General features: G+C 53.1%; 1 protein-coding gene across 1 annotated transcript in view; it reads left to right on the top strand.

Annotated features, from left to right (window-relative positions):
• PGM1 (phosphoglucomutase 1) overlaps positions 1-13691 on the top strand; it is a 67805-nt gene extending 54114 nt beyond the window's left edge. The window contains exons 8-11 of the mRNA XM_055137618.1: positions 3995-4130; positions 7098-7281; positions 10695-10829; positions 13160-13691. Of these exons, the coding sequence (XP_054993593.1) occupies positions 3995-4130; positions 7098-7281; positions 10695-10829; positions 13160-13249 (545 nt within the window). The 3' untranslated portion in view covers positions 13250-13691. The remainder of the gene's footprint in view (positions 1-3994; positions 4131-7097; positions 7282-10694; positions 10830-13159) is intronic.
• Positions 13692-23651: the final 9960 nt, after the last annotated feature.

The raw sequence follows: 23651 nt of genomic DNA, 5'->3' as shown, positions 1-23651 counted from the left end.
GAGTTGGGTCTAAATGAATGAATAGAGGGAGGAAGGGAGCTTCTTTCACAGCGTCCTGTCTCACAGCCAGCACCGGGCTAGAAACTCAGCCGGATCTAAGAGGACTAAGAGCGGTAGGAAGATGAGGGGGAGAGAAAGGCACGCAAGGAGTCCAAGCATGACACTATACCAAGCACCCTTGGAAACAAATCATATTTACTGGCCGGAGAGATAGTACAGCGGGCAGGGCATTTGTTTGCATGCAGCTGATGCAGCAGTTCGATCCTCGGTGCTCCCTGCGGACCCGAGCACCACCAGGAGTGATCCCTGGGTGCAGAGCCAGGAGTAAGCCCTGAGCACAACTGGTTGTGATCCAAAACAAAAAAGAAAAAGAAAAGGAAAGAAAAAAAATGAATTTGAGACCTGCACAAACATCAGAAAATAGAACTTAATATCACCTGCCCTTGACACCCAAGGACAGTAGATACAAGGGCCAGGGGGATTTCCCCATAGCTGGAAGACTGCCTCATGAGCAGAGGGGAGAAGGCAGATGGGATAGAGAAGGGATCACTGAGAAAATGATGGCTGGAGGAACCAGTCGGGATGGGAGATGCATGCTGAAAATAGATAATGGACCAACCATGATGATCTCTCAGTGTCTGTGTTGCAAGCCATAATGCCCAAAAGTAGAGAGAGAATATGGGGAATATTGTCTGCCATGGAGGCAGGGGGAGGATGGGAAAGGGGAGGGTGTAGCTGGGATATTGGTGGTGGGGAATGTGCACTGGTGGAGGGATGGGTGTTTGATCATTGTGAGATTGTGACCCAAACATGAAAGCTTGTAACTATCTCATGGTGATTCAATAAAATTGAAATATATATATGTGCATGTATATGTATATACATATACATGTGTGTATATATGTATATATACACATACACATATACGTATATATGTATATACATATGTATATATGTATATCTAATATATATATATCTCACCTCCCTTCCCTCCACCCTCTTTGTCTCCACGAGAGTCATAGCAAGGCAGTCAGTGAGGCTTGCTTCATGCTGGGCTCCGGGAAGGCTCTGTGTGCGATAAGCACATGGACAGGACTCGTCTTTCAGGTCTGGTAAAGATTTCAGCAGGAACATCAGCAGGAGGCAGAGAGCCTAAATTTCTCTTGGTGAAAGAGGCTGTCCTCAGATCAGAACTGCTGGAACAGCAGGAGATTCTTTTTTTTTTTTTTTTAAGGTTTGATCCTTGAATTTTCCCGAGTTGCTTTCCAGCCAGTTGTTAGCACTCCCTCCTCCCCCCTGCATCTCCTCTGTCCCATCCCCCTCAGGCCTCCCCTGACGGTCGGGATTCTCCATGGAAACCCTGCAGCCATTTGTCAAAGAGCAGAACCTTACTTTAACCTGTCTTCCTAAAAATAATGCTAGCAAAAAAAAAAAAAAATGAAGGAAGGAAGAAAGAAGCAAAAAGAATGCTTGCTGGATGGGGAGAGGCTCACAGGGCTGGAGGGCATGGTTTACATGCAGGGGTTAAGGGTTCAAGTCCCCACCACTGCACGGTTCTCTGAGCACTGTGCTAGGATCAGCCTTTGAGCATCACCAGGCGTGGCACCCCTGAAGAAAAATAACGATGCCAGATTTTTACTCTGTTACTCTGTTATCTGTATTTATTCTTTGGTGAATTGTCTACTTATATTTTTGGAATGTTTTTCACCTGAAGCTTTATTTTTTGGTTCACTGGTCTGTAAGATTTTGGGGGGCTGGAGAGATAGTACCGTGGGTAGGGCACTTGCCTGGCATGCAGCTGACCTGGGTTCTATTTTTTTTTTTTTTTTTGCTTTTTGGGTCACACCCAGCAATGCTCAGGGGTTACTCCTGGCTCTGTACTCAGGAATTCCTCCTGGCGGTGCTCAGGGAGCCCTATGGGATGCTGGGAATCGAACCCCGGTCGGCTGCGTGCAAAGCAAAAATGCCCTACCTGCTGTGCTAGGCCCCTGACCTGGGTTCTATTACCAATATCCAGTATGGTCCCAAGCTCTGCTAGGAGTGACCCCTGAACACAGACCCAGGAGTAAGCCCTGAGCACTATCGGATGTCACACACACACACACACACACACACACACGTATGTATGTATGTTTTCCTTCTATCAGAGTTACTCCTCAATTCTATTTTTTCTGAAAGCAGGGGGCATTTGACAGGTCTAGAGTTTGGGTATTTTTTTGCGGGGGAGGGGGACCGGGCCTGACTTCCGGTAGAGTCTGGAATTCTCCTTCATCAAAAATCTCAGCAGAACCCAGGGAGGCCCCAGATGTGGTGGGGGAACATCTCCACTCACAGTGTACCCCAGAGGTGCTCCAGGAGTTTGGAGAAACTCCAAATACATATACATATACATATATATATATATATATATATATATATATATATATATAACTTCCCCCTGTGTGGAATGTATTAGACATCTAATGTGTACTGCAAATATGTTTCCTCAAATACTTTTCAATCGTCTTTCCATTTAATCTATAGTAGTGGTTTTTCCAATAGAGGTGTTCATTTTTAAGCAGCCAAATGCATCGTTCCCCGGTGAATTCTGTATTTACATGTATTTGCCACTTCCAATATTTGAAAATACATTTATCTATCACTGTATCACTGTCATCCTGTTGTTCATCAATTTGCTTGAGCGGGCGTCAGTAACATCTTCATTTGTCCCTGTCACGTGCTAGTGTAGCCCGATGGTGTCTGCTTGCCCCAGGAACATGAAGAGCATGTTGTTACTGTTTTTGGCATATCGAATACGTCACAGGTAGCTTGCCAGGCTCTGCTGTGTGGGGAATAAAATAAATAAATAAATAAAAATAAAAATAGAGAGGCCGCGTGGCCACAAATGTGGCCATGCACTCCAGGAAAAATTGTGTCGCTCTCTTCTAGGAGCTTTGTTTTAATGTCTCTGGATCTTGGCTGTTGGTGAGATTACATGGCGCTGGGGGGGAATTTGTGGGTGTGACTGCCAAGCTACTGGAAAACTGGGGATCTGGGTGGAGGAGGCCCATTCCTGATCCAAGCAGGCTTAGAGATCTCAGACATGGGTCCCGCATACCTGGGTTCCTCTGTCAGTTCCTTCATGGGTGGGGTTCATCTGAGCATGTGGAGAGTGGCCTTGAGCATGGCTGTGGCTGGGTTCTGGAGGTTTTCAGCTGCCGGAGCTCTGCTTGGGGCAGGGAGGGAAACTCAACCCGCCCCCCCATCTTTAGTATTTAAAGGTCTTAATGATCCCTAAACAATCATTGGAGTCTGAGCTGACACTGGTCAGCTCAGCACTCGGGTCCAGCAGCGCAGGAAGCCATGAGACTGCTAGAGTAGTGCTCAGTTTCTACCAGGGCTACTTCTGGCAGTGCTCAGCTGATTGTACGGTGTTGGCTCGAACTCGGGGCCTTGCCATATGCTCCAGCCCTATGAGGATCTCCTTGGCCCAGTTCTTCAAGTGTCCACATTTAGATGTGTGCTCCATCTGCAATTCTCTTTGGTGAAATGATGCCGCATTCAAGTCTCATCTGTCTATCTGTCTTGGTATGCTCTTTTATCCCACAGAGTTGCCAGACTCTTTCAGTTATGAAAAATGTAGAATGCTCATGGTCTTCCGCTGTCTAGTTCAAGTGTATTTGTTTCCCATTCCCGCGAATGAATACTTTGTAACAGACACTAGCCAGTACTCCCTCTCAAACACCGATCACCTGTTGGCATTCACTCCATGTGTCTGACTTGCCTTGAGATGTACCAACTCCCTCTCGACCGAGGCGGTTTGATCCGGTTTGTCCTTCCCTGCGGGTGCTCCCCTCTCTCCATGACGTCTCCCGGCTTCTCTGGTGGGGACCCAGATGCTTGGTGCTGGGTTTTCTCCTGGGGATTCGGGAGAATCCAGATTTGTGTTTCTCACCATTGAGAAGTTGTTTCTCCCAGTTTCTCCCAGTTTCTCATGGTTGCCCCGCGCCCCCAGGTTCTGACCACATCCGCGAGAAGGACGGGCTCTGGGCAGTGCTCGCCTGGCTCTCCATCCTGGCCGCCCGCAAGCAGAGTGTGGAGGACATCCTCAAGGACCACTGGCAGAAGTACGGCCGCAATTTCTTCACCAGGTAAATCCCCTCCTGGCCGAGTCTCAGGCAGCGTGGGCGGGTGGCAGAGAGAATTGGCAGGCCTATGGTTTCTTTCTTGCCTTAGGTGATGATAAAGTCCTTGTCTGTCCCGTTTTGCCAACTGAAAATAAAAAAAAAAATGTCAGGGCCATAATGAAGTTAGCTTTTATATTAGCCATGAAGAGTTAGCTTTTGGGGCTGGAGTGATAGCACAGCGGGTAGGGCGTTTGCCTTGCACGCGGCCAACCCGGGTTCGAATCCCAGCATCCCATATGGTCCCCTGAGCACCGCCAGGAGTAATTCCTGAGTGCAGAGCCAGGAGTAACCCCTGTGCATCGCCAGGTGTGACCCAAAAAGCAAAAAAAAAAAAAAAAAAAGAGTTAGCTTTAAAAAAATTAATATGGGGGGGCTGGAGTGATAGCACAGCGGGTAGGGCATTTGCCTTGCACACAGCCGACCCGGGTTCGATTCCCAGCATCCCATAGGGTCCCCTGAACACCACCAGGGGTAATTCCTGAGTGCAGAGCCAGGAGTGACCCCTGTGCATTGCAGGGTGTGACCCCAAAACCAAAAAAGCTTTAAAAAAGTAAAAAATTGATATGTTAGGGGCCTGAGTGACAAGTGGTAAGACACTTGCCTTGCACATGGTCAACCCAGGTTTGATCCCCGGCACCCCACGATCTGCTAAGCCCAGCAGAAGTGATCCCTGAGTAAGCCAAGAGTAAGCCCTGAGCACAGCCAGGTGTGGGCTAAAAACTAACAAAAGTTAACATGCTAGGAACAGAGAGATATCTGTCTTGCGAGTTACTGACCCAAGTTCCACCATCAGCATTGCATAGGGTCCCCGAGCTCCACCAGCAGTGGTCTCTGAGCACAGAGTCAGGAGTAAACCCTGAGCATAACCAGGTGTAGCCCAAAATCAAACCAAAAAATCAGAAGTAAAAGAAAGAAAGACACTGAACTCGGGGAAATGGGACCATGTTCCATAGTTGTGAAGTCAGCCGCCCCTCAAGGCTGGCGCCAACCTTTGAGGCTGGCTCTTGGCTTCTTTTTTGCTTGTTTGTTTTTTGCTTTTTGGGTCACACCCAGCAATGCTCAGGGGTTGCTCCTGGCTCTGCACTCGGGAATTACTCCTGGCGGTGCTCGGGGGACCATATGGGATACCGGGAACTGAACCCCGGTTGGGCATCTGCAAGGCAAACGCCCTCCCCGCTGTACTATCGCTCTGGTCCCAACTCTGGGCTTCTTCTGGTGGTTTCCAAGCCCAGGGTCTTTCCTTTCTGCCCCTCTGAGTTTCGGATTCATGAAACATTTCCCTGGAACACCCAAAGGTCACCAGTGTAAAGCGTAGACACCTGGTGATCATTTCTTGCTGCTCATCATTTTTGCCTGGGGAAGAGCTGCCTACAGCAAGGAGGAGCTGTGGTTCCTGGTCTGTGGACTTCTCCCCGCTCAGACACATCCTCTCGCACATAGTGGATTTGTTTTACAATAGCAGTTAGAGTCTGCTATCTTGAGCCTCAAAACAAAAACCAGAAATTCCCAGAGGCGCGTGTGCCTCTAGGTCAGGAGAATCCCCCTGTGGGCCTTGAACCGCCAAGAAAGAAGTCAAGGGCAACTCTGCTGGGGGGACTCACCACCTGGGAATTTTCCTTGGGGGCCTCCTTTTATTTCCTTGGTCCTTTTCCTTCTGTCAGAGTCACTTCCCGATTCTGCTTTTCCTGGAGGGAGGGGGGTACTTCACAGGTATAGAGTTAAAATTGTGGGGGAACTGCCCTGACTTCCGGTAGAGCCTGGAATTCTCCTTCATCCAAAATCTCAACAGAACCCAGGCAGGTCCCAGGCAAGGGGGAACATCTCCACTCATGGTATACCCCAGAAGTGCTCCAGGAGTTTGGAGAAAGTGCCTGAATCTGCGCTGCTTTAACAGCCTGGTCTAGAGATGACATTGCTTTTTTATTTTTTTTAATTTTTATTAGTGAATCACCATGAGTTACAGTTACAAACTTACAAACTTTCATGTTTGCATTTCGTTTACATCCCTCCACCAGTGCCCATTCTCCTCCACCAATGTTCCCAGTATCCCTCCCACCACCCCCACCCCATCCCCCACCACCCCACCATGCCTCTGCAGCAGGGCATTCCCTTTTGTTCTCTCTCCCGTTGGATGTTGTAGTTTGCAATGAGGTATTGAGTGGCCATCATGTTCGGTCTATAGTCTACTTTTGGTTCACAGCTTCCAACCCGAGTGGGTCCTCCCAACATTCACTACTTGGTGTTCCCTTCTCTATCTCAGCTGCCTTTTCCCCCAGCATGTGAGGCCAGTTTCCAAGCTGTGGGGCAGACCTCCTGGTCCTCCCTTATCTCTACTACTCTTGGGTGTTAGTGTCCCATTCTGCTACTTTATATTCCACAGATGAGTGCGATCTTTTTTTTTTTTTTTTTTTTGCTTTTTGGGTCACACCCGGCAATGCACAGGGATTACTCCTGCCTCTGCACTCAGGAATTACTCCTGGCGGTGCTCAGGGGACCATATGGGATGCTGGGAATCGAACCCAGGTTGGCTGCGTGCAAGGCAAATGCCCTACCCGCTGTGCTATTGCTCCAGCCCCTGATGAGTGCCATCTTTTAGAGATGACATTGCTTTTAATTCTTCCTTCTCGGAGTGCATCAGATGGGATCTCTCAAAAACCTTTGTGGCTTTTGAGAGCTTGATTGTGCCAGGAAGACAAGATGGGTGTTAAAATGCCTCTTCAGCCATGTTGATGCTCAGAACCAGCCCCCACTCCCCATCTTTCATCCTCTGCCCACCCCATCCCCAAGACTCACACACTCCTCATTTAGCCCAGCCTCCGGCTAAGTTCCTTGTGTGGCAGATGCTGGCAAAGCAAAGACTGAATACAGAGCCCGAAACCCCTGGCGTGCTCTCACCTCAGCTTGTGGCCTCGCCTCGGTGGCCTCTTGTAGGTACGATTACGAGGAGGTGGAAGCCGAAGGCGCCAATAAGATGATGAAGGACCTGGAGGCCCTGATCGCCGACCGCTCCTTCGTGGGGAAACAGTTCCCAGTCGGGGACAAAGTGTACACGGTGGAGAAGATCGACAACTTTGAGTACAGCGATCCCGTGGACGGCAGCGTCTCGCGAAACCAGGTGGGAGACGGGTCTGGGGTGCCCTGGGGGAGATGCTGTTCCCAAGGCCATCGCCCCTCCGCTGGCCATTGCCTGAGGCACCTGTGACACAGGCATGCAGAGCCTTGAGTGACGTGGCTTTGCTCAGCAGCGTTTTGAGTGGCGGGTGACACGTCTGAGGTGTGTGGGATTCCCTGAGTTTCTGGAGTGTACTCTGACCAGACGGGCCCCTGAAGTAGCATCAGTGAGTGAATGAAAGTGATTGCTGGAGTCTGGAGCAGTAGCATAGCGGGGAGGGCGTTTGCCTTGCACGTGGCCAACCCAGGTTCGATTCCCAGCATCCCATATGGTCCCCCGAGCACTGCCAGGAGTGATTCCTGAGTGCAAAACCAGGAGTAACCCCTGTGCATCGCCGGGTGTGACCCAAAAAGAAAAAAAAAAAGTGATTGCTGGACCTCTGAAGTGTTCAGCATCTTTACAGTGGAAGTCTTGTGGCCGGAAGTAGGAGGTCGAAGAACATTAACTCTTATTTATAGAGGTTAGCCCTGGGTGAAGTTCGTTCTGTTGTAAGTTGCTTTTCAAGAACCCACAGAGGGCAGCCAGTGTGCAGTTACTGTGCTTCTTGGAAAACACGCTTTGCCCTGGTCCTCTGCTCTCTCCCGGCACCTTGACGCTGGGGGGCTCCGACATTCCAGAGGGACTGAGTGTCTTCTCCCCGACCCTCCAGAATCTAGGCAAGATTGACATCTGTGCCAAAAGGAGTCCCAGAGTTAAAAAAGTTGGAGGGGCTGGAGAGATAGGACAGAGGGGAGGCACTTGCCTTGCACACAGCTAGCCCGGATTCAGACCCCAGTACCCTGTATGTTCCCCAAGCACCGCCAGGAATGATCCCTGAGCACAGAGCCAGGAGTAAGCCCTGAGCATTGCCAGGTGTGGCCAATATATCAGTTTAAAGGCCCGAGAGCTTTTGTCTGTCAGTGCCCCGTTCGGAGATGACAGCAGAGAAGCACAGTGGGGAACTCAGCAAGGGCACCTGGGTCCACCCTGATTTCAAAAACGAAGGGAATAAGGACTGAGCCTGTCCCTGAACTTAATTAATTAAGTTGTGGTGTTTGGGGCCACACCTGGCAGTGCTCAGGGCTTACTCCTAGCTCTGCACTCAGGAATTATTCCTGGTGGTATTTGGAGTAGTGACGCCTGGCGGTGCTCAGGGGACCATACGGGGTGCCAGGGATCGAACCCAAGTCAGCTGCGTGCAAGGCAACCAGCTTACCTGCCGCTGTACTGTAGCTCCGGCCCCCAAACTTAGAAACAGTTGCTCCATGAGGCATGAGACTGGCAGCTGACTCTGTTATAGGAACCCAGGCTGTGTGCGAGGGAGACGGAGGTCCCGGGGCCCCTCTGCGGGGGACCGAGGCTGCAGGCGAGACCTGCCTGTCCTCTGCAGAGGCCCGGCTGGCCTCCACGGTCTCTCCCTGAGTCCGTGACCGTCACCGTTTCCCAAACCAGGCGGGAAGTGAGGGTTCTCTAAGAACTTTGTGGCCTGGCTTCCTGCCTCCCTGGACCTTTCACCTGGCCCTCGCTGGGGCCTCTGAGGGGCTTGGGAGGAGGGGGGCGGCTGCGGGCTGGATGTGGGGGCTTAGGTGGGCGAGGGCGACCCTCCCCGCAAGCTCAGAGGCTTCTTGTCCTCACGCCTTTTCTCTACCTGGAGAAATCAGGGCCCAGCAGAAATGAGGGGAACGGAGGTCTGAGATACGGGGAAAGGAGAGGTGGGAAGGCGAGGAGATTGTTCTGGAAAAATGGGGTGGGGGAGGCGGAGTGATAGTATAGCAGGTTGGGTGTTTGCCTTGCTCGCGGCCTACCCGGGTTCGATTCCAAGCATCCCATACGGTTCCCCCTGAGCACTGCCAGGAGTAATTCCTGAGTGCAGAGCCAGGAGTAACCCCTGAGCATCGCCAGGTGTGACCCAAAAGCAAAAAAAAAAAAAAAAATAGGGGGGGGGCAGGAAGTGCGAGCATTTGTGGTGAAGTGTTCTCAGGTGGGGGGTAGGTGGGAGGTGAACTCCAAGCTGCCCTTGCTTCACGCTGTGTTCCCTCAGGACCGCACGGCCACCCCGCTTTCCATGGTGAGGACACCTGGTGGGGGGTGGGGGGGGTGGGGGGAGACAGTGGCGGGGAAGTTCCTTGAGGCAGATGGCGCAGCTGCCAGGAGTGGGAGGACTGGGAAGCTTTGCTTAGAAGACATTTCTAGAAGGTGGGGAGTAGGACCTGAGGTTAGCTGTGTCCACCCCTCCCCCTCCCCCCCAGGGTGCTCATGGGGTGCTCACAGTGCTTGGCCCTGCAGCTTGGCATATGGAGCTGGTGCTCGTCCTTGCAGCTGCTCTTGGCTGAACCCACAGACGCATCACAAGGGTCTGAAGGAGGAGGCACAGAGTCCTTGAACCTGGGGCTCTGGAATTTTTTGTTTTTTGCTTTTTGGGTCATACTCAACGATGCACAGGGGTTACTCCTGGCTCTGCACTCAGGAATCACTCCTGGCGGTGCTCAGGGGACCATGTGAGATGCTGGGAATTGAACCCGGGTCAGCTGCGTGCAAGGCAAACGCCCTACCTCCTGTGCTATCGCTCCAGCCCCCGGGGCTCCAGAATATTGACCTAAGATCCTGGCTTTTCTTGCCCCCACAATTACCCTCTAGAGGACAAGAGCTGTTTTGTTTTGTTTTTTTGTTTTGTTTTGTTTCAGGGTGGGGGGGCATACCTGGTAGTGCAATATTCAGGGCATGCTTCTGGCTCTGTACATAGGAATTACTCCTGGTAGCTTTGGGGGACCGTAGGGGTGTGGGCGTTGAAGCCAGGTTGTTGGTGTGCAAGGCAAGTGCCCTTACCTGCCATACTATGGCTCCAGCCCCCCAGAGCTACCTGGAGAGACGAAAGGTTGAAGGGGGGCATTGCCCCCCCATTCCCGCCCGACCCCCGGAGTTACAGGTGTGGCGGGAAGGGGTGGGGACAGACCAGAGCTGTTTTGCTTCTCGGTCTGCGTTGCTGAATCTTTCCTCTCGCCTCCTCACCCCACCTTCTACACCCCCCCCCCTTAGATTTCAGCCTCTATCTGAGCTGGGGGGAGGTTTCTGCCTCTCTCAGTTCATTTATTTGTTTGTACTGATTTATGGAGCCTCAACCCGAGAGTTAGTTCCTGTATCCCAGGGAGGCAGAGAGAGGAAGCCAGGGCGGGGGACGCTGTCCTCCCACCCAGCCTGCCCAGGGCCCCGTGGGGAGCCCAGTCCCGTGGGGGGGCCCCAGGGCCTCCCGTTTCTCCCAGACCCAGTCCCGGGGTGGCCGCGTGGGGCTGGAATCAAGCCTCTGGAGGGGCCCCGCGTGGTCTGCAGGCTGCCCGCCCCCTGCCCGCCCAGTAGGGGACGTCTCTGCTTCCTCGCAGGGCTTGAGGCTCATTTTTGTGGATGGTTCTCGCATCATCTTCCGGCTGAGCGGCACGGGCAGCGCGGGGGCCACCATCCGGCTGTACATCGACAGCTACGAGAAGGACGTCGCCAAGATCTACCAGGACCCCCAGGTAACGTCCAGGTGACTCGCTTCCCGTTCCTGCCCCAAAGAAAGTGGCCCCTGGCACAGGGGCCAGTAGATTCACAGGCTCCAGGGGAAGGCCAGCTTTGCTCGTCAGCGCCTCCCCGGGCTGGCTGTCTCGGTCCTTGGTGCTTCGCCTCTGCCCAGCTGTGCTGGCAGGTGGAATGCATTAGTGTGTGTGTGTGTGTGTGTGTGTGTGTGTGTGTGGTGTGTCTGTGTGTATGTGTGTCTGTGTCTGTGTCTGTGTCTATGTGTGTGTGTCCATATCTCTGTGTGTGTCTTTGTGTCTGTTTCTCTGTGTATCTATGTGTGTGTGTGTCTGTGTCTCTGTGTGTGTCTGTTTTATGTGTGTGTCTGTGTCTGTGTGTGTGTGTTTGTGTATGTATGTGTGTGTCTCTGTGTGTCTATGTGTGTGTATGTGTATCTGTGTCTCTGTGTGTCTATGTGTGTGTATGTGTGTCTGTGTCTCTGTGTGTCTCTGTGTGTGTATGTGTGTCTGTGTCTCTGTGTGTCTGTGTGTGTCTGTCTCTGCGTGGGTATGTGTGTCTGTGTGTCTATGTGTGTATATGTGTGTCTGTGTCTCTGTGTGTCTATGTGTGTGTATGTGTCTGTGTCTCTGTGTGTCTGTGTGTGTCTGTCTGTGTGTGTCTGTGTGTCTGTGTCTCTGTGTGTGTGTCTGTGTCTCTGTGTGTCTATGTGTGTGTCTGTGTTTCTGTGTGTATATGTGTGTCTGTGTCTATGTGTGTGTGTGTGTCTGTCTGTCTGTGTGTTGGGGCAGGACAGTTTTATGCCCCGGAAGAAACCGTCTGCACCCTGACAGTGAGGTGATTTGGATTCCTGGCCCCCACTGGGGAATCTGTCTCCTGAGGATCTGCCACCAAGTGGGGGGGCCGTGGGCAGGAGCTGACATGCCGGAGACCCCAGCCCCCACGCTGTGTGCTCCTCATGTTCCCCACACACACAGGCACAGGGGAGGGTGACGAGCGGCCGGAGTGTGGGACAGCAGTGGGTGCCTGCCTTCACCTGGCTGCCCGGATTCACTTCCTGCACCTCGTTTAGTTCCCGAGAGCCGCTGGGTGTGGCCCAGGAAACAAACCCAGACACACCCAGAGAGTCCAGGAACTGAGCGGGCCTCGGCGATGACCGTGTGGCAGGCCAGGCTCTGGCCTTTAGAACAGCCGACCCAGGGCCCGTGCACCACCAGGCGTGCTTCCGAGAGCAGAGCCAGGAGCACCGCCGCGAGTGGCCCTAATCAGACAGACAGACAGACGTGGCCCTGACAAGCGGACAAACGTGCGGTCAGCGATCACGGCACAGACCGCGCTGTCAGGACTCCGAGAGGCCCTGCAGTCGGGTGGCCTGAGCTCGGCTGGGAGAGGCCGAGGGCTGGGGTGGAGGCTCTGCACGCTCAGCCCGGGTTCCAGTGCCTGGTCCCCTGAGCACTGCGGGGAGCACCCCCACAAGGCTCGACTGGGCCTGGCCCCAAAACCAAAGCGGACCAACCAGCGGCCATCAGTTTCAGATATCATTCCCCGGGCGATGCTTCCCGTACAGCCCTCCCCCTCCCCTCTGACACCTCATTAAAGCCCCGATACTCCCGCCCTCCTCCCCTTGAGGCCCCTGGGAGTGGTTTGGGATGACGGTTTCGGTGTTGGCTCTCGTTAAAATCCACATCCTGCCGTTTGTCATCTGTCTCCCCCTGAGCGAGTCTCCCCCGTGCTCTGAGCCCGCACTGCTCCCCTGCAGAGTGGCGGGGCCCTGGCCTGCCCCGCGCAGTCCAGGAGGCGTGCAGGTGGGCTCCCCTACAGCCCCTGTCTTGAATTAGCTCCTGGGAGTGTTTTTTTTAATGTTTTCTAATTTTTCACTTTGGGGTCACACCCGAAGAAGCTCGGGGGTTTCTCCTGGCTCTGCACTCAGGAGTCTCTCCTGGCGATGCCGGGGAAGCAGGGGGGTCCCAGATGTGATGCTGAAGGTCAAACCCAGGTCAGCTGCATGCAAGGCAAGCCCCCACCCTCTGTACTATTGCTCTGGCCCTGAGGGTTTTTATTTTTTAGCAATTATTTATTTAGGGCCAGAGCAGTAGTATGGAGGTAGGGCGTTTGCCTTGAGTGGGACCGACCCAGGTTTGATCCCCCGAATCTCATGTGGTCCCTCGTGCACTGCCAGGAGTAATTCCTGAGTGCGGAGCCAGGAGTAACCCCTGAGCATCTGTGGGTGGCGCCTTGGGGCCCCAGAGTCAGCAGGCGGGTACCTGGGGGCGGAGCTGGGACTGTGTCCAGGCGAGGAGATGGCGCAGGCTGTCCCTGTGTGTCCCCCCAGGTCATGCTGGGCCCCCTGGTCTCCATCGCGCTGAAGGTGTCCCAGCTGCAGGAGAGGACGGGGCGCACCGCCCCCACGGTCATCACCTAAGGAGCCGGCGAGGGCGCCGTGCCCGCCCCAGAGCCTCTGATGGAAGCTGTGCCTGACCCCACCTCTGGGCTGACCATGACAGGCGCCAGCACCTGTGGACACCTCGGGGCCCGTGGCCGCCCCGTCTGCCCTTCCACGGTCACTGCGGGCGCCTGCCACACCAGGCCCGCTTTGCACTGCACTGTCAGGCGGACGGCGGGCACTGGCCAGGGAGGCCCTTGCATCCCGGCGCCTGTGAAATGTCGGTATAAGCTCCCTTCTCCGTGGTGAACCTCTCCCCAGGGTGAACTGTTTACACGTGAGCCAACAGAAACGCGATTTCTCGTGCCTTCTCCCAGCCCCCGAGGGAGACACCCCCCTACGGAGTTCTGCCTTGTTCGACCACAGCGTCCCGTGCACCCAGATACTGGGGAAATTAAAGGAAAATGCGCAGCTCTTTCTTGATGCCTTTCTTTCTTTTTCTTTTTATCCTTAACTACAAAGTGCTCTTGATTTCAAAAAGAGAAGAGATTGGGGGGGAGGGGTTGTTGGGCCACACTCTGGTGGTGCTCAGGGATCACTCCCGGCTCTGTGCTCAGGGATCACTCCTGGTTTTGTACTCGGGTCACTCCTGACTGTGCTCAGGGATCTGACTCTAGGCTCAGGGCTCTCTCTGGCTGCTTAGGGATTCCGCAGTGTCAGGGATTCTGTCAAGTGGACCACATGCAATCATCTCTCTCTGAGCCCAGATACTTTTTTCTTGAGGGAGGAGGAGGACATTTGTTTAGTTTGGATGTCCTAGGTGGTTTAAAATTCTTCGACTGTAATTCCAGAGAGGTGGCTTGCAGGGCTGGAGTGCCTGCTTCGCATGCAGGATCACGGATTTGATCTCCATCAAAGCTGCCCCCCACAACCCACCTCCCAGCATTGCTGGCGTGACCTCTACCCTGAAGGAGTAACACGCTGACTAAGTTTCATCAGGTTCAGCTGAGCTCTGGATCGTTCTAAGGTAGATAAATTAAGCCTGACGTGGTTCACGTGGGGCAAGGGATGGGAAGAGAACTTCAGAGCTTGGGGCACAAAGCCCTGCCAGGTGCCTCGGGGCACTGAGATGCCACTGAGGTGCCACCATACCTCCTGAGGACACTGAGGCAGCACCCCCAGGTCCCCAGCTCGGGGTGAACAGACTTGAACTGAAGCCTTTTTTCCTTGTCAGAACTCACACTGTCGTTCCTACTCAAGACCTTTCACTCTGATTAAATGGGGGCTGGGGGCCAGAGAGATAGTTCAGTGGTTAGAGCGCTTGCCTTGCCAAGCCAGCCTGGGTTTGATCCCCCACACCCCCGTGTGTTCCTCCCAGCACCACTAGGAGTGATCCCTGAGCGCAGAGCCAGGAGCAGACCCTGAGCACAGCCAGGTGTGGCCCCCCAAACAAGAAACAAATGAACATTTAAGAAATGAGGATGAGGGGCTGGAGCGATAGCACAGCGGGTAGGGCGTTTGCCTTGCACGCAGTTGACCCAGGTTCGATTCCCAGCATCCCATATGGTCCCTCAAGCACCACCAGGAGTAATTCCTGAGTGCAGAGCCAGGAGTAACCCCTGTGCATCGCTGGGTGTGACCCAAAAAGCAAAAAAAAAAAAAAAAAAGGATGAAAAGGGCTTCGGCAGTTCCGGGTTGTGGAGAGCACTGTGTGGGGAGCAGTGGTCATAGGATGGAGTTCCCAGCGGGAAGTCGAATCCTTGGTAAAAGGGAGCAGGTGGGCAGGATTGTATCTATATGTCCAGCACAGCAGACACACAGTCCCCAACACAAGGCATCTCCCCGCAGCTGTCCCCCAGGGGCAGGGGGAGAGGCCAGTGCGGCCCCTTACCAGGGGGCGTGGCCCAGCCAGCTGCACTCAGCTTCACAGTGGCCGTGCAGACAAGCACCTCCTGAGCTCAGGCCGCAGCGCACGCTTGTAAGTGCTATTCCAGGACGTTTGCAAGGGAGCCCGGAATGGGAGCTGGACGCGCCCCAGGTAAGATGAGGCAGGAGCTGGGCGAGCCCCAGGGGAGACGCAGGCGGCGCGCGGAGGTGGGGACCGTCGCCCAGCCCCCCCCCCCCCCCCGCGCTGCCCTTCCGCCCACCCGCAGGCGCCTTCCAGCAGTGGGAGGAGGCGACTCCCGTAGTTGGGGCGGGGCTACCCCCGCGCCCCCTCCATCCGCATGGATCCCTCGGCCAGAAAATGTTAGTGACCCGTCCCCCCACCCCGCCCAGGCCCGAGAGTGGACGCCTCTTCGCAAGGGGTCTGCTGACCACCCTGCGCCAGACGCCCAGCGTCCCTTTTCGGAGCTGCAGCGTTGGGGCCCCGGGAGCTTCCGTCATGCACCCTGGGGGCCCAGCCCCTTGGCGATGGGAGCGAATGTTTGGCTGTTTGGGAGGGAGGGTTTGGATCCTACCTGGCGGTGCTCGGGGCTTAGTCCTGACTCTGCACTTAGGGATGGCGCCTGGCGGGGCTCTGGGGACCATATGAGGGGCCGGGGCGTCAAACAGGGTGGGCCACGTGCTAAGGCAGGCGCCGTCCCTGCTGTCAATCATCAGTCCTGCCTCTCACCACCTGCTGAGTCCCTTGCAGTCTTGCCGCCTCTGTCTCCTCTTCTCTGGCCACTTCATCCTCACCATTTCTCGCTGCATTTCCTCCCTGTGCTCGGGGCGTTCCCAGCAGTGGTGCTCGGGACCAGGCGGTGCCGGGAGTCAAACCCAGGACTCCTGATGCAAAGTGTGTGCTCCAGCCCTTTGAACCATCCCCCAAACTTACATTTCTTTTTGTCCCGTTAGACTAGACTCACTATAGCTTTTTCGAGGGCCTGGGGAGAGGGCTCCAAGGCCTCAGTATGTGTTTCTATGCTGCAGGCCCAGGTTCAATCCCCAACACCACATGGTCCTGAGCACTGTAGGGAGGGTTCAAGCACAGAGCCAGGAGTAGCTCCCACAAACCACCAGCTAAGCCAAACAAACAAAGAAACATGAGGGAAAAAAACCTCAGACCAAAGAATCTTCCAGAATCATAATAGACATAAGAGACAGGTTGGCCCCTGCCCTCTGCCCTTGCTCCTATGGTGTAGGATAACATGGGGTTTGTCCTTTCAGCCTGGCTGCAGGGAACTTAGTTCACCTTAAAGCAATGTCCTTTCTGTATGGACACAGGAAGACAGTTAATATTATGCTTTGTAACTTGGGAGCTGACTGACTCCAAAAATATTTACTCCTGGGCAGCTGCTTTCTTGACTCAGTTGCCCTTAGTTCCTAGCACTCCAAAATCAGGGTCCTGACGAGGGACTGAATGGACCCTGGGCAAGCTGTGAGCTACCCTGGCATCGAAATGGGCCTGGCCAAAGCGCCACAACTTATAGTTGAGTGCGTGATCATAGACAAATGCGGTCATGATCCGAAAGTAACATCGAGACTAGGACCCTGCTGGGGTTAGGAAGACTAACCTGGCCTGAGGACTGTGGTCTGGAATATATAGTGAATGTCCTCAGGAAGAACCAAACTTTAAGTCGGATATATCTCTTACCGTGCTCATACAGAATGACATTGCTAGACATATTAGAAGTAGATCTACTACAACTAATTAAGTGGATTACTAGCCTAGGGAAGAAGAAAGAAACACCCCCTGCATGGGATCCCACCCTTGAGCGGATCTCCTAGTAATCTGAAGTAATCTCCTTAAATGAGATTTTGTTAATCTCCTGGAAGAGTGGTCTTACCCCTCTTTGTTGATTTGTTAATGTTCAACCCGCCTTTGTGTCACCACCCTATGTGATTGCTGTATAAACTCAGACTGTAAGAGAAGTGGAGGGAGAAGACACAGAAGCAGAGCACAAGGCGAAAGAGAATCAGGGAGTCATCGGAGCCAGAAGCAGGGGAAAGAAAGAGCACAAATAGAGAGTCAGAGACAGAGACAGAATCAGAAGTGAGAGCGAGTGGGCTCCAGAGAGAGAAGGAGAAGGGCTCCGGAGAGAGTGATCAGAAGAAAAGAGAAGGGAAGAGACCAGAGGAGAGACCACAGAGACAGAGACAGAGAGACAGACAGAAGAGAGCACAGCGGCACACACAGAAGCAGAGCACAGGGAGGAGCCATCCCTATCCGGTCCATACACAGCAGCTCGAGAGCACTGAACTCGAGCCTCAAGAGATAGAGAGAGAGCCACCCTGAGAGTCTGCGAACACACATCACATTACTCCTTCCACACGTGTGTGTGTTTGTATTTTTTACACTATGGGTCTGTTTCCCACATCCGACCTAAAGCGTCTGGGTCTGTGTTCCTAGAGCCTGGAGCGGCTGAGATGATGCAAACTCTCAGGCCCGGCCAGGGGAGGACGCCAGGCCCCAGGCTGGGTCAGCGGGGATGGCCGCCCACAGCCGCACTGACCGTCCTCTTCCTGTTTCTCCGGGCAAGCACAGGGCCTCCTTCCCAGCACCTGTGGGCTGACAGGGCTTTGCCGACCCGGCTTCCGACGTCACGCAGGGCCTAGGAAGATGGTCCAGAGGACCGGGGCCAGGATTTGCATCCTGGAACCCAAGTTTGATACCCAGCACTGCACGGCCCACCCAGTACCCCCAGTAGTGACCACACACTCCAAAGGGAAATTTAAACAGATGTCACACAGCATCACCTCTGCTCTGCACCACTGCTCACGACCAGCTGGCTCAGGCCAGCCCCGATGGAGGGCTGAGGAATGACCGTCTCCTCCTCCGCCTTGAAGGGAGGAACCAGCTCTCCTGGCAGCTTGCTGTGGCGTGACGTAGGACGAGCGTTCTGGTTGGCGTTGCTGGGAAATATCACCTATTGCATCCCAAGTCAGTATCCCACCCCGGTCAGTATGCCATCCTGGTGAGGTGGCCATGGAAACAGCTCTTGGCTAGAAATGACATTTCCCAAGAGTCTCCATTGTGGAGTATCCACGGATGCCCAGAGCAGACGAAACTCCCTGGTGCAGGACTAGTTCTACGCTACCTCCGGGCAGAGCATGAGACAAGATCCACTAGCGGGCATGGGAATGTAAATGCATGTGCTGCTTCTGAGGCAAGTTCCTCCTTTCTTTGTTTTTCTTTTCTTTGTTTTTCTTTTCTTTGTTTTTCTTTTCTTTTTTCTTTTCTTTTCTTTTCTTTTCTTTTCTTTTCTTTTCTTTTCTTTTCTTTTCTTTTCTTTTTCTTTTTGGGTCACACCTGGCAATGACAGAGGTTAGTCCTGGCTCATACACTCAGGAATTAACTCCTGGCGGTGCTCAGAGGACCATATGAGATGCTGGGAATCGAACCCGGGTTGGCCGCGTGCAAGGCAAACGCTCTACCCGCTGTACTATTGCTCCAGCCCCTCTTCCTTTGTTTTTAGACGTCTTGTGAATGTCTCTGGATCCGAGAGTGTGTTGGACAATAGATCCATCTGTCAAACTGTGTAAAATGTGTGCCCAGATATGGGGGAAATTGGTCGGTGGCTGGTAAAGGAAGTGACCATTGATTTCAACAAGGGCACAACATAGTAACAGAACAATTTCATCATTGGCCGCACTTGTGATGCTGCGGATGTCAGTGGCCGTGTGGATGCTGGTCCCAACCCAAACCATGGCCAATTCAAGGCAGGCTTTCTACCACTGAGCCACATCCCTAGGCTTCTGACATTTTTTTTTTGGTGGTGTGGCATACTAGGTGGTGCTCAAGATTTACCCCTGGCTCTGCGCTCAGGAATCACTCCTGGAGGGGCTCAAGGATAAATCCTGGCAGTATTCAGGTCTTACCCTTGGCGCTGTGCTCAGGGGTCACTCCTCGTGGGGCTCAGGGGGACATTCAGGGTACGAAGGGATATGATCAGGGTGGGTGGGTGCAAGACAAGCCCCTCACTCCAGGTACTGTCTCTCTGATCCATTTTTTTTTTTCTTAACCGAGAAGTAAATTAAAAGCTGATTGCCCTGTCTTAAGGTCATGGCCCCTGATTTTTTTTTTTTCTGCACTTGGTCTCTTTCCTCCTTCCAGTTCATCAGAGCCCCCACCCGACCTCCTGTTCCTAAAACTGTGATGGTCCTTTCACAACTCTCTGACTTGCATTCTTTCATTTAGTCTTCCCAGCTGGGCTGTGAAATGGGTGGATTTGCAATAAACTTGGCTTTAAGCTATCTGACTATTTGCTCCAACCTATGTAACCCGCTCCTCATACGCCCTATTAGTCTCCTTTCTGGGACCCCAGATACCTTTGAATCATTTCCCAAGCACCACATCGTTAAGTCCTTATCGAGACCCTAAAAGATGGGTATGATGAGCTGCAGCTTACAGAGGACGAAGGGGGGCTGTTGAGACCTTCACGTAGTGGAGGGAGATTTGAAACAGCTGAGCAGACTGTAAAAGATGAGTGAAATCCAGAACTAGAGTCGGTTCCTCTGGGAATCCCTTTTGGAAATAAAATTTTATTCATACCTACTTTATTTGGCGGTGGTGGGGGGTGTTCCCAAACAGTGCTCAAGAGGCGAGGTTCTTCTCCCGGCTATTTCAGTGAACTTGGCCAGTGGTCAGTGCAGGGGCAGGCAGTGCTACCTGGGCTTTGCTGGGGTTCCCTCGGCCACTCTGGTGGTGCTTAGGGCCCTCCGGGGCTGCCCCCGGTGATGCTCAGGGGGATGCAATGCCAGGGATAGAACCACGGTCAGCTGCACAGAAGGCATGGACCATGACCCTTGCACTATCTGGCCCCTGCACTGAAGTAGTACTGTCATCCCGGTGTTCATCGATTTGCTTGATCGGGCACCAGTAACGTCTCCATTGTGAGACTTGTTACTGTTTTTGGCATATCAAAGACACCACGGGTTGCTTGCCAGTCTCTGCGTGCGGACGGGATATTCCCGGTAACTTGCTGGGCTCTCCGAGAAGGATGGAAGAATCGAACCCTGGTCCACCAAGTGCAAGGCAAACACCCTACCCACTGTGCTATTGCTCCAGGTCATCTGGCCCCTAGTGTTTTTAAATGATGATTTTAATGTGAAATTTAAAATATACTCATCATAATTTTAGAATCAAACCGATGAAATTTACTCGTCAGTTTTCAGTATCTTATTCACATCTGCTCCTACGTGGGACTGATTGCACTTCTGTAATCCAAACCTGGGATGAAAAATTAAAAATAAGGAAAATAGTAGAAATTGCCATAGAGCTCAGTCACTCCTGCCTTTAAACGGTCGTCTTGGCAAGAGGAAGTGATGCTGTAATTTGAGAATATGTTGGGACTGAGGGCTGGCTTAAGAACTGAAGCCGGGGAACCAAAGCTATAGTACAGCAGGTGGGGTGCTTTCCTTGCATGCGGCCGGCCCGGGTTCAATCCCCAGCACCCTATATTCACCCCACCAGGAATAATTCTTGAATGCAGAGCCAGGAGAAAGTCCTGAATGTGATGCCAAAACTCAAATCAAAAACTACAAATAGGGGGCTAGAGTGATAGCACAGCGGGTAGGGCGTTTGCCTTGCACTCGGCCGACCCGGGTTCGATCCCCAGCACCCTATATGCACCGGGAATGATTCTTGAATGCAGAGCCAGGAGTAAGTCCTGAGTGTGACGCCAAAACTAAAATCAAAACCTACAAATAGAAGCTCAGGAGCAGGAGAGATCGGACAGAGATAGCACAGGTACAGCCTGGCTTGATCTCTGGCATCACATATGGTCTTCTGAGCTTTCCCAGGAGTGATCCCTGGACACAGCCAGGCGTGTGACCCCCAAACTGGAATAAAAATTCAAATGTTAGGGAAGTCACTCGAGGTCACGGAGATATAAGCAGTGGGTCTCAGATAATACCGGAATCTGTCTCTAAGATTTCATCTCAGTTGCCACGTGCCCATCAGTGAAATGTGCTTTGAACCCGTAACTGCTTTTCACAGACAGCTGATCTGGCTCTTCCCCACTTCCTTCAGAGCTAGGGCCCTACCCACAGTTTGAACAGAGAAGGTCCTATAGTCTTCACGATCACAGCGAACGAGGAATGCTTTCCTCATGCCAGCTGCTTTTCTAGGGCAAGCGGAGAACTGATAAAACAGGACTGAAAATGATCTACTTAAAATATTCATTCAAGTTGCCATTCACTTTAAAAGAAAGGATTCTTTTGTTCACTCAAAAACGTTGGCACCTTCTGGACCTCTGGAAGATCCTCCTTGTCATCTTGCGCTCAAATTCAGAGGCAGTTGGGGCTGGAGGGAGAGTGGATTGGGGAGGGTATTTCCTGCGTATGAGGCCGACCTTGGTTAACCCAATGCTTGGCTTCCTCGCACTCAAAACACTTCGATCTGGGAGATGGCAAACAGGGCTGGAGTGTCCAGGGTCGGGAGAGAGGAACATGAGAAGACTCTTGGACGGGTGTGTGTGTGTGTGTGTGTGTGTGTGTGTGTGTGTGTGTGTGTGTGCAGTTGCATACCTGGTGGTGTTCAGGGCTTACTCCTGTCTCCGTGCTCAGGGGTCACTCCTGGTGGTGTTCAGGAGGTCACACGCGGCACCAGGGGTTGAAGCTGGGTCGGCTGCATGCAAGGCAAGCGCCTTACGCTCCTGCACTATCTCCCTGGCTCCGAACGGCAGGTTTTGACTGCACGTGTCCTAGAGCAACAACCTGCTACCCTCCGCCCCACACCTTCTCTCAGGGATTGTCACCTGCGTTAGATTTTGATGAGAACACCGGCACCTTCGCTGGTGAGACAATCCGCATCACCCGCCCCGTCCGCAGGCCTGCCCCTGACCATAACCCTCTCCCGCCACTCCCCACTACAGGGAAGCAGGAAGCCTCCTGGGAATCCTGAGGCCTGGCCCGCTCCCCACTTGCTTCCTTCTGTGCTGGACCATGGGGGCCTGGATGCTGGGACCCGGGTTTGGGGCCTGGAGCTGGGCCCTTTTCTCTGTGCCGCTGCGTCATCAGAACCCGTCGGAGGCCACGGCTGAGACCTTGGCAGGAGTTTGTGGAGCAGTTCAGAGCAGTTCGTAGAGGTGGGAGGTGCCGTGCCAGGCCAGGCCAGAAGGAAGCGGAAACGGAGACCTCAGATTTATCTCACTTGGCTCTTTTTTCTCCCGATCAGAGGCTCAACCCAAGGGCTTGGCAATCTCAGACCAGTTAGATTTGTCAGCCTCAGAGACTGACTTGTGTTAACACATCCAAGCCAGAAAATCTCTCTCTCTCTCTCTCTCTCTCTCTCTCTCTCTCTCTCTCTCTCTCTCTCTCTCTCTCGTCAATAGGAGTTACCCACGAAAAGCTGTGACATTTATGCCTCCAGTCAGATCCCCTGTTTTCCAGTAGCTAGGCAGTCACACCCAGAAACTACCCCCAGTGCTGTGTAATCCCACCAAGTCTCTGGCCAACATCCAGAGACTATAAAACCAAGCTCCCGGGCATCTTATAGCCTAGTTCTTCCTCTTGGGGAAAACCTGGCAAGCTACCGAGAGTTTCCTGCCCTCATAGAAGAGCCTGGCAAGCTCCCTGTGGCGTATTCATATGCCAAAACCAGTAACAATGCTGGGTCTCATTCCCCTGACCCTGAAAGAGCCTCCAATGCGGCACCGTTGGGAAGGACGAGTAAATTCTCAGGGCTAGGACAAATGGAGACATCACTGAGACTCTCGAGAAAATCAACGATCAATGGGATGATGATGGTTATTGGGCATCCAGCAAGCCATGCAATGCAGCACATAGGAGTCCTGCACAGGTACTCAGCTCACATATCTTCCTACCCCACCAGACAGGAACACCCTCTAGTCCCCATTTTTCAGACCAGGGAGCCCCACATCCACAGGTTCAGGAACTCTGACTCAAGGTCACACGGTTGGTAAACTTGAAGCCAGGATTCAAATGCAGGTTTGTGTTACTCCAACGCCCACAAACTCGTTACTCCTCAGAGCTGCTGATCTCTCTGGCTCAGGTCTTTGCCCACGGAAAATCCAGCTCAGAAGCCAAGAATACACTAATCCATTAAAAGACTGTAAGAGGAAGAGAAACACACTCCCTGGCTCCTTCCCAGGGCTCGTGACCTGCCTGGAGTCTTGGACTATTAGGAGGGTGATGGTGGCTGCCCAGGGAAGCGTTTCTGGCATTGTAACCTCTAGAAACACTACAAAATTCAGGGCTTTGGGCTAGATCGGGACTGATATCCTGTGATAAAATCATTCAGGAACCCCTAGATATATTTGAGCCCCCACCCAAATGCAAAGTGGGTGAACAGGTCAAAAATCCTGAGAAGTTTCCAGCCTCAAATACTGGTGGCAGGAAATGTACACTTGGATGATGTACAATTGAAAGGAAAGAGAAAAGCAATATAGATGTCCCTGGGAGACAGAGTGTCTCCTTGAGTTAATCCTCCCAAGAGAATTGCCCCCCCCCGCCAAAACGCCTTACTGCTGTAAATGATCCATCACACCTATGTGCA

The sequence above is a fragment of the Sorex araneus genome, chromosome 5 (genome assembly GCF_027595985.1).
Source record: "Sorex araneus isolate mSorAra2 chromosome 5, mSorAra2.pri, whole genome shotgun sequence".
Taxonomy (NCBI): Eukaryota; Metazoa; Chordata; class Mammalia; order Eulipotyphla; family Soricidae; genus Sorex; species Sorex araneus.
Note: the sequence above shows the minus strand (reverse complement) of the source record. Positions and strands in the feature narration are given on the sequence as shown.